Genomic DNA, 14,087 nt, shown 5'->3' with positions numbered 1-14,087 from the left:
ATATATATACACATTTATTTATATATATGCATGTATGCAATGTATAACAATAACGTCCGCGAGGGTGAAAGGTGTCCACAAAGGTGAGACGTTAGTAGGGGGAGAAGAGGACGCGGGATAATGCATTCGATAGGCGAATATACTGCACATGTGCGAATACAATGCAGGTTTATCGTAGATAATTATGCGAAATTTATTTGCATTTTAGTATTAAAATCCCAGGTAGGAGCTTCCGTTCAACTCGCGTGCGTACGATCGCGCTCTCTTTCCGTTCGGCCGTATGGTAAATATTAATTTAATTTAAATGGATTTTCATCCACGCTCTTCTGCGTGCTGATACACATTTCAAACTTGGCCGAGATAGATGGGTCGAGCGCGGCGTAAGGGTGAACTTGTGTCTCATTGCTCGAATATGATGTATTAACAACGCCGAGTGGAATCTGGCCGGGTTAAAATAATGAAAATTTTGCCGGTGCGCGAGCGGCTTCATCGACGTAATATGAGAAAACATATACGGTCATTTGAGCAAATATTGAACGAAACAAATGTAATTAAATTGATGAAATAAAATTGAAATATAATGTCGATATTTTTTTCTACGCTTGACATTCGTTCTTTTTGACTTGCATTTTTAGACAATCATGTCGCTAATACGAATCGACATTTTCGAAACGCGTACTTTTTTTTATAAAAAGAAAGTTAAACACGTGGATATATATAAAAAAGAATCAGTAGTTAAAGCTTCAGAGCTAAACGAAATATAACTCACGATTTGTTCTGGACTATCATCCGGCCGAGATAGATATTAATTCCAATAATAGAAGCGACGATTTATTTTATACCATCGACGTATTATCTATAGATAAGAAAAGAAATCGAACAAGATTACCCGAATTCTGGGAACTGGTTTAAACTAAGAATACTTCGACCCCATCGATTCTTATTGCGCGATTCGAGGCTATTTTCACTGAAACATTCTGATTATAAAATAAATGCGCTAGAAAGATCTTAATAAATCCGACAAAAATATTTAATGGAGCTTTTAATTATTTCTTAACTGAATTGACACAGATATGAGATTACGTAAAAATCTTTCTCAAAGATGCGATGTGTTCTCCATTTAACCAAATCGTTAAACATCATCTCATTAACTCCGATCGTTTCAAGATTTTTTAACACGGCGCATACTATTCAACTGAATCACGTTATTTTTCTTTGACGCCGCTCGCACAACTAACGAGGGAACCGTTCGTTCTCGCGGTTCCATGACTGACGCCGCACGGTCGGAAAAATTGCAATTTATTCTCCTTTGGAATTAAAGCGTCCATTACGACGGAGCTTGGTATCCGCCAGTAAGGCTGGGCCCGGTTACTTCCCTATCCATCGCCTAACGTCGCCGGCACTCTAAAACCCCTTTCCGCTCGGCGCTTCCGTTACCACCTCGTTCGTTTTTTCTTCCCGCGATAAAGTTACGCCGGTGAAAGGAGCGGACGGGGAACCGACTCCGTCGACGCCGGGCGCGATTTGTCAACCGGGGGATTATCCGTTTTCCGCGTTCCTTTAATGAGATAAACAACGGTGGAGGAGAGACGCGCCGTGCAACGCGAGGGAGGAAAGAATAATTTCCACGGCGACACGAGAAGACACGGCGGAAGATTCGTTACTCTTCCCGTGCTTGGCACCTTCTTAATTTATTCACTCGTCCCTCTCGCCGGTAAGGAGTGAATACAACCCGCGTGTTTCGACCTGACTCGTCTCGACGAAGATCTTCCGTATCCGCGATGTTATCACCGACAATGCGAATCACTGTTTGTTGTGGCGTTCTATTTCAAATTTTTCTTGATGCAATATTTTCTTTATTTCTGTCTCCCTTCTTTCTTCCTTCTCTCTCTCTCTCTCTCTCTTTCTCTCCTTTTCGATTTGTGATTCATTTTATTAAACAGAAACTCGTAACAGAATCCGAGAAATTCTGATTCCTGTGGCACTCTGATATACATATCAAGTAATTACGTTTCGTCGCTGACCGAACCGAACCCGCCGAGGCATCCGAATCGACGAGACACGCCGGGACTGAATCGCGATTTCCAAATTCCTCGATAGGTGCATCGATGCATCACTTTTGCACGCGTGGAGCACGAAGTCGGACGGGATAGCACAACAACCGCCGCGCTTCGATACGTATGCAAAGCGAATGCGTTTAACCAACTTCTCGCAGAGAATTTCCATTAGTCAGGGTATAGAGAACGACAGTACCGTTGAGCGGAAACTCACACGGGGACGGAGCGGGCGGACCCGACGCCGACGGGGGAGGGCGATACTGGCTTGTTTTCGAGATACCAAGCCGTCGAATGATTTCGAATCAACGCGTCTGGTAGCGCGTATAATTCAATTTGAATATGTATACGGGGCCTGCGGCGCGAGCGGTCCGCGCGCGCACATACACGTTCCTATCGGAACTCGCGTAATTCCCGCGTGCATATACAGTAGGTTGTACTTCTCTCTTTCCCTCCCTCACTCTCTCTCCCGCTCTCACCCCCATCTCTCTACCTCATGTAATATAGATATTACCGTCAAGAGAATATACCACCCCTTCTCGTCACCCCGCTTTGCCTCGCCTTGCCACGCCACGGCCTTGCGGCGTTTCTTTTTCCATCTATATACCTCGCGCTACCTTATCTATCTACCGCGGGGGCGCGTTCCCGCATTCGTCGGGAATGGATCATCGGTTATCGAGCACGTTTGCCGGGATACTTTAATCTCCCCCGCGCGATAATACACGCTCGCACGTCGAAGATATTTTTATAACGCGGCGACGCGCCTCAAATTTTTTTACCCTCTCGCGCTCGCGCCCCGGGGAAGCTTTCAGGCGGCGTCACGAGGGATTTCTTTACGAGCGGTATGATGCTGATGGCGGCTGCGGAACGACGGGAGGGCGGGACAACCCCTCGTGTCGAACGACCGTTCCCTCTCCCTGACCTAAGAGCGTCTCCGCGAGTAAAGTCCGGAGGGGGTTGGTGAGTTGGTACGACGCGAATGTCGAAGGGCCTGCGCTGAATTTATGCAGATGTATGCCGGCAATATTCTAAATAAGTAGGTAGGTACACCCTCTCCGCAGCCGTCTCTCGCCACGCCGGATCTCTGCCACTGGCGAATCCGACCAACCAAACGCGATCATCCACCGTCGCTTTCGGCTCATTGTAAAATCGCAGCGATAGCGATGGTGACGGCGTCTCTACCGCTGTTCCTTCTCGTGCTGGCGTCTCAGCGGCATCTTCGGCGCAATTAGCGTTTCTTAGCCGCGCTCGCGTTTCTCCGAGTGTCTCGACGACGACGACGACGTCGGTGAAGCTTCTTGCGGCGACCAGAGAGAACAATCGAAGTCCCACTGGGAGAGTCCCCGCAATTCGGCGAACTTGTGAATATTCACGAGGCCCCGCCGGGCGCGTTCGAGGTCTTTCTTGAATTATCTAATCCCAATACAACGACGCGCGCATTCCTTTGTAACATACCAAATATACTCGTCTGAAACTCAGAGATTTTGTTCGCATCCCTCGCTTACGTTTCATCGAACATAAAAATTGAATTCGGTTGATTTGTTATAATGGTTTCCTTTAATGTTTGTTTGGATTTCCTGACATGAGAATAAATGATTGTATCGTTAATTCTAGAATTTATTAATTAACTAAAAAATAAAATTCGCACGTAACTTCCGAAATATTTGATATACTGAATATAAAATAGCTATTTAATGATTGTGTTCTAAAGCTATGGGTTTGTGATAAAAGAAACATTTAGAATTAATTATAAAGTTACGCAGTTATTGTTAAATCTTTCTCTTATCATAAGCTATATTTTTGTGAAAAGACAAACATATATGCTCGATAACAGCAAAATTAAAATATGAAGGTTATACGACCAATGTCGAGAGCAAGGCAATAAATAAGTGTTGGTTTAATATAAATAATAATTTATTAAAGGGCAAGAATAACAATCGTTTACGTTTCGACTTACTTAGTCTTCATTAGAACATGCTGGGCCGAACCGATGAAACACATTAGTTACATTACATTATATTTATTGTAATGTAACTTTATCGGTTTGCTCCAGTGTGTTCTGATGAAAACTAAGTAAGTCAAAACGTAAACGATTGTTATTCTCGCCATTTAATAAATTATTATTATTTATATTAAACCAACACCTATTCGTTATCTTGCTCGGAGATTGGCCTTTCATATTTTATATTTTTGTTTTAAATTACTTTACTGTGCGTACTGTTTAGTTAAGAAAATATTATAAGAGTAATAAAAGAAAAATAATCATTAATTTTATTCTGAAATTACTGATTGTACCATTTACTGGAAGATTTCACTCTTGATTCTATATCAAATAACTTTATTTTCATCGTTGTACAAACGTTATAGCCATTTCTTTAACCCAATCGTTGTTTAGAAACTCATAGACGGTGCACTTAACGGCGTCGAGGGTCGAAGAGGATGAAGGGTAATACCTCGAGCGAATTTCAGCGGTCGAGTGCACTCTTGCCGAGCGATGAGAGGGCAAGGACGACTTTCAATTTACGCAAGAACCACCGCCGTCACGTATGCGCATAGATTAGTAGGTCGCCCTGCGACGTAGACGTAGCGCCCTAATCAGCACTTGGCGTTTTAACGCGGTTAATTGCGCTTCAATTAGCCGGGGGTCGTGCCTCCTCTCATCCCTTCCAACCCGGGCGGGGACTTTCTTGCTACCGCCGTTGCTCGCGCGAGCAACGCGCGGAGGAACTTTCGCGATCGTCGGGCCGTAGCGTGCAATTAGGTGCAAAGTCCCGTGCATTAAGAAGACCGGCAAGAACCGTTAAAAGACATTGCCGGTAGAAGATTAGTCGACGATAACGTCGGAGTTACATTGCCGTTAAAGCAGCGCATTAGCGTAATGCTCGAGTGTGTTATTTTTCCCCCGGAAAAGACGGTATCTCGCTCTCGCTTCTCGTTATGCGTGCACTCCAATCGGCGACTATTACGCGACCGCCCCGAGCGTACGGGAACGAGCGAGCGCGAACAGACTTTTGCCTCGTAAGGTGAGACGTGAGAAAATTATAACGTAATCGTTACGTCGCACGCAACGTTCAAAGTGAAGGAGATCGCGCAACGTAGTCTCGAAATTCGCCTTTTCGTGCCGGCTGGCAGCGGACCCGCGCGTCGCTATCGGCCGCGAAATAAATCACAGAATCAATTCTGATACATACCGGGTGGCGCCATAAATAAAAGTGCGAGGTACCAACCAGAGATACCGCCGCACCGTAGATCGCGGTGTCTGTTACATATAACCTGATTGGAAGGGGGGGAATGGGCGACGGAAACAAATGACAGCGCATAAGCGGGTGGAAACACTCGAAAGTCGGTTGTTGCCGCGACGGCCGACACGGTGGTCGCGCCGAATTTGAAATTCAAAGCGTCCGGAGAAAGCCGGCCGATAACGGTGGGAAAGAGAGGTAGACAGATAGACGGGACGAAGAACGGCCGCGGGACCCACGGCAAAAATACACATTAGTGGATTTGAAATTTAGATACCGGCTAGTCTCCTCCCTCTCACCCTTTAACCCCTTGTGAAATTGACCAGTCCGTGCTCGAAAACAGGCCGATTTGCGGGCGGCGGGAGTTCGCGGTGCCCCTACACGCTGCGCGTGTCTCGAAACGCCTGATTCCGAGTCTGATCGATGTTACGTGCGCGCGTGAGGTCCACTTCTTCTGACCTCGTTCCCCCCCCTTCCAACCACCCCGTTATCGTGCACGGGGGAGTGTATTTTTGCCAACGAGCCGCGTACGGGTCCGCATTCGTTCCACGCTGATCTACGTACGGGTACGTGTGCGCGAGCGCGAGCGGCGCCCTAGATGTTAGCCGGGCGGATAACATCGGGCGTCCCCCGGCGCTCGCCACCTCCGTTACGAGCGTTGTTTGTACTTACTTGTCATGTACGTGATGTAGTGCGAGTCGCTGATGTTTCCTGAAAGAAGCTCGTTGAGTCAAGTCGTACGTAACGTCCCGGCGATGCCTCGCGAGCCCAGGCACGCGGCGCGTGCCGCGCGTCGACGTGTTTGCGTTTACGCGGATACGAACACCATGACATTTCATTTCTTTCGCTGTACTGACCGCCGAACCAACGCAGTTTTCGTTAATCTAATTATATCGTTCGCATCAGACGGCCACGCAGCAGGAATTAATCGCATACATTCGCGCACTGATTAGTTCCCGCGGAAGCACGCACTTAAATTTGTATATAAATGAGATAAATTGGTAGTGTCTCCCATGCTTCTCGTGTTTATCGCCGCAAGTACCTACATGTATCTGATCAAGCTCAATAATGGAGTAAGAAATATACGTGGGAGCTTTCGATATCCCTCTCGAATTTCATCGCCATACTGCGTCGACTTCGAAGCCACGAAGGCATGCCATCGACACGCGACTTGCATCCCTCGATAATACAGTCGCGCTCTCGAGAGCCGTGTCGATCTCCTTCGACTTGGAATATTCGCGTGTGTGAAAACGTCGGGGCATTGCACGAACCTTCGGGAGGCACGAAAAGGGGTCGAGCAGGGGGTGAAAGAAGGATCGGAGGTAGGGGCGTTTGGTGGTTGCGAGTTGGTCGGCAGCTGTCGTGAAAGCTCTCGGAAAACCGTGAAAGCGCGAGATACGTTTTCGCATGCGTTCCTATTCGCGGAATATAACCGTCGATGGCGATCGCGATATTTTTACGCTTGATGTTTAGTATTCATTCTTGTACGGTCGTTACCTCGTGTTCGCGCGAATAAATGAATCGCCAATGGCGCGCTTTAAAATTCAAAGTATCCGCGCTGCGAGAAATTAAAGCGGAAAATTATAATTCTTGCCAAAATTATGCCAAAAAGAAAATCGTAGGTCTACCGTTATTCTTCATCTATAATATTATTAGTTCTGTCAGTCATTCGTAATTATATAATCATATTATATCAAATATATAATTATAAAATGTCTAGAATAGGTAATAGAAATCTCATAATGATTTATTATTAAGAGTTAGCAAATGAAATTTATACTCTCATTCTATCTCTCTCTCTCTTTCTCTACTTATCATTTTATACTTCTCATATCTTTTATCTTGAAACATATAATTTTATGTTTCTTAATTTAAAATATATTAATATATTATAATAATCGTAATATTAATATTGAGAATAGTCTATGATAATATTAATGATGTTTCTATAAATTCAATATCAAAATCCTGTTCGTCTGCCTGTGTCTTAATCTCTTAATCGCGTTACAAAATTTAACTGCTTTTCAGCCAGCCAGACGCCACGAGTAGGTATGTAATAATTTCAAAGACGTGTGTAATCCCACATTCTGCAACAACACTTTTCGTAATAACGCAAATGCGTTCCTTCATGCGTGAAGCTTCTCGCAGACAAACAGGCGGATGCATCCCGAGATACGCAAGCGCGATGTCGCCATTTCGGCGCGCACGTCAACCAAACCGCTGTTATTCCATTGCGGAGCTCTCGACGCGAGCATACGTCGTCGCGTCGTCTCTCATCGTCGAAGAGATTTCCCCACGAATAGAACGGGATATTAATTTGGCAAGATTGTGCGCGAGGAGGTATCGGCACGCTGCCTCTTCTCTTAGACGGGCCCCCGGTGGATGTAAATTAACTTTGAGAAACAATCTTGTCGTTAACTTAGCGTATAATAACGCGGGCGTGGTATCGCTATACTCATGCCCTTTTGCACCCTTCGCTACCGCTAAGATGCCTTCACCTCCGTGGGAATACGACAGCCCAATCGCTCTCCCCCGCATCGACGTCGAAGATTATTTAGGCGATGTATTTTATCGTGTCTCCCGTTCGTTCGCGACATAACGCTGTTCCCGTCGTAATAATCCTCGGCCATTCTTCTTCCGTTTCATCGCTTGATTCCGGCGTTTATATCTTACGATTATTCACGACAGTCGCGACGGAAGTGACAAGTTACTCGCTCGCGCGTACTTTCCCCGATTTTACGCGCTCGCTTTTACGGCACTCATTGAATTTCCCGCTCTTAATAATCGAGGCAACGACGACTCTCGTTCCCGGTAAGGAGACATTATGCCCCGTTTTATATTCGCGAGACGTAAATAAGTTTGCGCAAGGGGGCGGGCGGAATTATGCGCCTGAGTAATGTCAGTGTATCGGCGACGGGGCTCCCATAACCGTATTGCGCGAGATTATTTTCCCGATCATAAAAAGTTACGTGTTACAGGCCTTACACGCTCGTGCGACAGGCACGGGATGTGAGACACGAAAATTGCCACGCCGTCGCTATGGGAGCTGGGAGGCTTTTATGATGGGAATCAGGAGCTCCAAAGCGACTCCGGCTGATGAACCCGGGCATCGTTTTTTTTTCCATCTCATCCAAGTAGTTCTTTTTAATACGGTATATTGTACATGTACACGGACGTTACATTTATTATGTTAATCTGATGGAAATTAAATCCGACTCGGTTAATTTATGATAAATAGTTTACATGTTCACAATTTTTCAAACGTGCGTTTCTTTCCGCTAAGGGGTAACGTCTCAAAGATCGAGTATACGGTATTCAAGCGAAACTGAGCAAACAGTGGAATTTACCGCCGAGCAAAAATTCGAAACGACCGAGTATAAATGCATTTTATAATTAGTTCCCCTACCGCAGGCTAACGTTGAATTAACGTCAGCTCCCGGCGTTATGACGAAGTTGCCGTGCACGGTAACTTGCGAGCGCGATACGTCACACCGTTGGCAGAGGGAAATCCATGCGGGCCGGCATAATGTGAATCTATAACTCAACTCATGCATCTCGTTATCACGAATTGTCGCGCCGTCTCATCGAACCTCGATGACAAAGGCGTTTCTATGACGTTCACATCATTCCAATTCCATTCGGCAGAAAAAAAATATCGAGCTGGCTCAAAACAAACATTTGATTTTCGCAAACAACAGTTTTAATTCGTTTTATATTCCCGTAATGTTTATTTTGCAGCACAAGCTCCCGACGTTTATCTGATAGGTGTGCCGATCGTAAATGAAGATTGTCTATCTTAATAATCGCGTGTAAATACTCTCTATGACGAAAAATTGGGTCATCCGTGAAAAAATACGCAAAAAGAAGGGAAAACAGAGCTGACGAAAGAAACACATTCGCGCATTTAATTCAATATATATTTAAAATAGGTTCGCCGTTACCGTGGGTCGAGTACGATGCCATGTCGGCATCGTGGCTCGACGATCCGTATATAACTGACCTATTTACGTGGCCGCGGCCACGGCGCCGAGATACGTATCGCGATCACGTGTGTATATGTTAGCTCGATCGTATTTTCGAGTCCGGGATCATGCGAGCTGGTTGCGCGCCCCGCGCACAAAAGCGAGTTTACCACCCGTCGCGAAGGGCAAGAAGGGCGACTCATTTTGAGAAAACGCACGATCGTCAAGTCAATGAAAAAGTCGCGCGTGACTATACTTAAATCGGTAAAGATGAGATAGAATTCGAAGACCGGTTATTAAAATTTCGTGTCCGCGCTGGAGATTCCGGTAATTCTAACACCATCAACGGGATAGCATTCCGTTGCGGATTGACAGATGCGTGCGTATGTGTATATATGGGCACGATTTTTATTATCACTCATTCCGCGCAGTCTCTTCTTCGTTGGCATTCCGGGCTATCAGACCGCGCATTCACGCCGTCGAATTCCTACGGAACTGCTTCGACGGGAAGGGATATCTATCTTAATGGAAGCAAGACGTCGCCGTCGCTCGTGCCGGCGCGGGAGCTCAATATGAACGGCGAGGGAAGGAATTTTATGGCGCATCAGACTCGACACTCGCTAAATCGCGGCTTATTGCGATATTATACGCGGAACGTGCGCGAATAGTTCGTGCCGTCGACGTAAAATGAATCGTTTCGCTCAATTTTTACCATTACGAAACCTCATTCAGTTAACTTTAAACATTTAATACTATTCGAATCACATTTATTCGGTAATTTGCAGGAAACGAAAAATGATGTGTGAAAATTGTGCAAAATGTTTAAACGATTGGAATCTCAAAGGCGCAATGAGCTACTTAAATTAATTCGGCAATGTCAGCGATTGTGCTACTGTCACGCGATCAATTTTAATGACCGACATTATATGATTTCGCGTGAGTAGTTTGTATCGGTTTCTCACGGGGCTAGTGATGTACGACGATGGCGAGCGCGGCGAGACCACGAGGCACTGGCGGCGCAAATTTGCCTATTGCGTTCAATACTTCTTAAACTACATGGTAGTTCTCACTGGTAGTTTAGGCTATTCACTAATCCCAGTAGCCCCAGGGGTCTAAAGTATCACGGTATAGATACAATTGACGCTCTGCTTCGCGCTTACACGGACTGTAAAATTATTCTACAGATAAAACTAAAAATTTTATTTAATTTATAAAATCATGGATTATATATAAAATATCTGGAAATCGATACAATCTTTTTCCTACTTTGTGGAAGTAATTTGCAATAACATATATCATTTGCAATAATATACCATTTTAATAAAAAATAAAATATGCATTTGCGCGAATGAACAATGAATATAAAATGGTTTGATCAGAGCAGTTAATTAAAGCATCTCCCTGATTCCGACTACATCTTCCCTCGTTTGCATTTTCCAATCGAGTAGTTAACTAATCGTCGTTTAGCGACATACGTAATAACTAATAAGTGGAAAATTGGTCGTATCTAACTGCGATATAGTTATAACATTATCAGCGGAACTGGGTAACGCGCAGTGGTATATACGACGTGGCACGTATTTCCTTCGCTTCTCCCCTTAATTTCATTGGCAATATTCAGATCTTCGCGAGTTCCTGAAATCCCATCTATCCTATATACCATCCTCCACCCTATCCCTCTTTCTCGCTCTCTCTCGCAATTGCTGTGTCGAAGTTTCAAATTAATTGACGTTAAACCTGCTTCGTGGCGCTTCGGATATGATGATACGCGATCAATATATAGGCCAATATATGCGAATGCATCATGCGAGATAGCTTGTTTGTCAGTTCATTCATAACACCTGGGCTTATAGACAAGCGCATATTTATATTTATCCCATGATCGATTTAAAATCTCAAAAGCTCTAAGCTTAAAATAACATTTAGAAATTGCAACGTACAGAGAAAATATATGATTCAATATAAATATTTTTTGTTACTAATGAAAAATAAACAATTTACATTTATAGCAGTTATTTACCATTTGTATTTATTTAACAAAAATAATAATTGCAAACAAAAAATGATATATCGGAGCTCCTGAGTAGTAGCAATTGCTTAAACTGATTATCATTAGCCATTACATTCGTTAGCCCTGAGAGAATGAAGCTAACAATAGAGCAATGATTGATCTGGATTTAGTGACCGATATTTCGAGATACCGTAATCTTTGTCAAAGGATGGATTTCGTTCGAGATTCTACAACCCGTCGACGACGTCCTTGAAGCATGTCCAAACGTTGGTCGGTAAGTGGGTCCGAATATCGCGGACGAGACAAAGATGGACCGATTTCAATTGTCGTCGCCGACGTCGTAGACGTCGACGTCCTTGTCGGCAGTTCCACGTTTCGAATGGGCCATCTCCCGGCTATCCCGGGCCGCTAAGAGAGTGGAATTGATTAAATAATTGGCCCCTTAGATCGGTCGGCTAGTTTCTGGAATGAATACGTTGGCGCCTGGCCAAATCCCAGCTTGAGCTTTCCGAGAAACGCAGGGAAGAAGGGGATGAAACCACCAATCCGGACAAAGTGCCGCGAGGACAGTAGATGGCTTAATAATGGTTTCGATTGGGAATGGGGAAATCTGCTTGTCACATCGGTTATTAGTTTCGAGAAGTTAGCACCTTTTCGGTCCGCGCGCCTACGCCATCGTGTGTGTCAAGTTTCTAATCTACTGGGGACAGTTCGATAAAACTGGCCATGGAATATCGATTAATGGAAACGCGATTCTAGAACGGAGAGAGAGAGAGAGGCCGTATGAGAAAGATGCATGTAATATCGAATTCCGTTTTCCGCTGGTTTTCCAATAAACTCGCAATTTCAAATTTGTGTACATGGAATATGAACTTCGAACCTTTTTCCTATGATTGCACGCGAACCCGAGAGAAATCCTGCATTAAGAAATCTCACCAGCCTTGACCAACCTTTTCTCACAATATAGTATCCGAGATGAAATATTTTTCCTCAAAATAAAATATACTACTTCTTCAGAGAGAAGATGTAGGAGTCAGGTACGAGGGCAATCGATAAGTTGCAACTTGCAAGTATGTGGTGCATTTGCGGAGCCTTAGTGCGATACTCGTTTTCTTTCTTTTTTTATGAAACTGAATCACGTTTGGTCGATCAGATAATGCTAATACGACCTACTGGCATAAGCCTGTAATTTTATTTAGTCGGCAACTTTGTTAGGGGAACTGACCAGTGGTGATTCGGTACGTCGGTACTTCTGACGTGTTAAAGACCTCAAAGGCTTCGCGTGATATCCTTTCCAGGAACGCGTTCCAGATGATAATGGAGGGCATGCGATTAAAACGACTGTGAACCAAACTGTTATACCAATTAAAGCTTCTGTTCTAAGACTTATACTGTAATTTTAATGCCACCGCGTTCGCTAAATCTCAATCAAACTTTATAAAACACGAATAACATGAGACTCCATGAGATTTCATTCTTTACATAAATGTATATAACATACCCAAATATACATTTAATAAATATGACATAAAAATTTCAGTCTGTGAAAGAAAAAATCTCAGATAAACTGAGTAGCGTCTTATATCAGAAAAAATAAACTCCTCTTTAGATTTGATTCTTGTATACAGGTTTTATAAATTCTTCTTGCTCATTGCAAAAAATACCAGAATACATAGATAAAGATGTAATACACAATTTGAATTCTATAAACGAATATGGCAATTAAATGGGATATTTAAACGGATTAGGCAAATACATTAGCTCTTGCTATTTTTCTCGATTATCAAGAGATGAATAATCCTGCCGAGAAATCTTATTACTATTTTCGGGCGCAGCCTCTGCACCGTGCCGCGCGGTATTTCAATCCCGATATCTCATGACAGTGGGTTAATCGATTTCGTAAGTGGTTTTCCTGTAATATTCCCGAAAATGTAATCTGACTTGACCGTATTTCTGCCGCGTATAGGGGTGAGCGGAGAACGGATCGGAGCGATTTCGCTTGGCTCTCAGATAATGGACATAAATATTCTCCCCGGGTTTTTCGGATTTATATTTCGCGCCGTATCAGGGATCTCATTTGCATCGAGAATTTACCGTGCGCGACGGCATTCCGCGTCCACCTACAAACCGGACGCCGCAAAATACGCCTAGCCGCCGCTACGCAAACGCTAACGCGGACTGCGCCCGATTGCGCGCACCGTGGCTAAGGTCAGGGCAACAAAGCAAAAAGGAAAAGATATAGACGGCGCGAGAAATAGGGAAAAAAGCAGGAGCCACTGTTCGGCCGGTATACCTCGCCGGTTAGCTGAATTATTGAAAAATAATACTCCGTGCCTGAGAATGAAATATTATCCTCGCCCGCTCCGTTCCGAGCGAACGCTTTATGAACAACCGCTTTTCTCAAAGAGCGACTTCATTAATCCTTACGGGGTAACGCTGGAGAATCTGATTAAACTTAATCAAATATTTTGTTCCCTGATTTGGGTGGATAATGGCCCCGCATTGAAACAATATTCGCGGGAAAGTGCGAATATCCAGCTCAACGTTCGGTGATTTATTCATGAGTCGACTTATGCGAGGCTAAATGTTTTAATAATAGCAAAAAATGATTTAAAAAAAGGATAATTATGCGAATAAACTTTAGAAACTGTTTATGTGGTTCAATCTTGAAATCGCTTAGATTGATCAATAAATCTGGCTTTACATTACTATATATACTACATATTTTTTTGAGGACCCGAGCAGCTTCAAGATGAAATCGCACGCGTGATTTTCCTTTACGAGTTTCTCGCACAGTTTCGCAAGTTAAGCAACGTGGCGA

General features: G+C 44.1%; 2 protein-coding genes across 18 annotated transcripts in view; one reads left to right on the top strand and one right to left on the bottom strand.

Moving 5' to 3' along the window:
- The window catches only part of LOC112454741 (tyrosine-protein phosphatase Lar), a 380,273-nt gene that overhangs the window by 122,532 nt on the left and 243,654 nt on the right, over positions 1–14,087 (bottom strand). For 14 of the 16 annotated variants that reach the window (XM_025016303.1, XM_025016325.1, XM_025016296.1 and 11 more), the window contains exon 4: positions 5,966–6,004. The exons of the other annotated variants lie outside the window; for them this stretch is intronic. In XM_025016303.1, the coding sequence (XP_024872071.1) occupies positions 5,966–6,004 (39 nt within the window). The remainder of the gene's footprint in view (positions 1–5,965; positions 6,005–14,087) is intronic. 16 annotated transcript variants of the gene reach the window in all.
- The window catches only part of LOC112454858, a 251,188-nt gene that overhangs the window by 112,556 nt on the left and 124,545 nt on the right, over positions 1–14,087 (top strand). The gene's annotated exons all lie outside the window — the stretch shown is intronic.

Source organism: Temnothorax curvispinosus, unplaced genomic scaffold (assembly GCF_003070985.1).
Source record: "Temnothorax curvispinosus isolate PA1 unplaced genomic scaffold, ASM307098v1 QBEX01000525.1, whole genome shotgun sequence".
Lineage (NCBI taxonomy): Eukaryota > Metazoa > Arthropoda > Insecta > Hymenoptera > Formicidae > Temnothorax > Temnothorax curvispinosus.
This window is presented reverse-complemented; position numbering and strand designations above follow the sequence as displayed.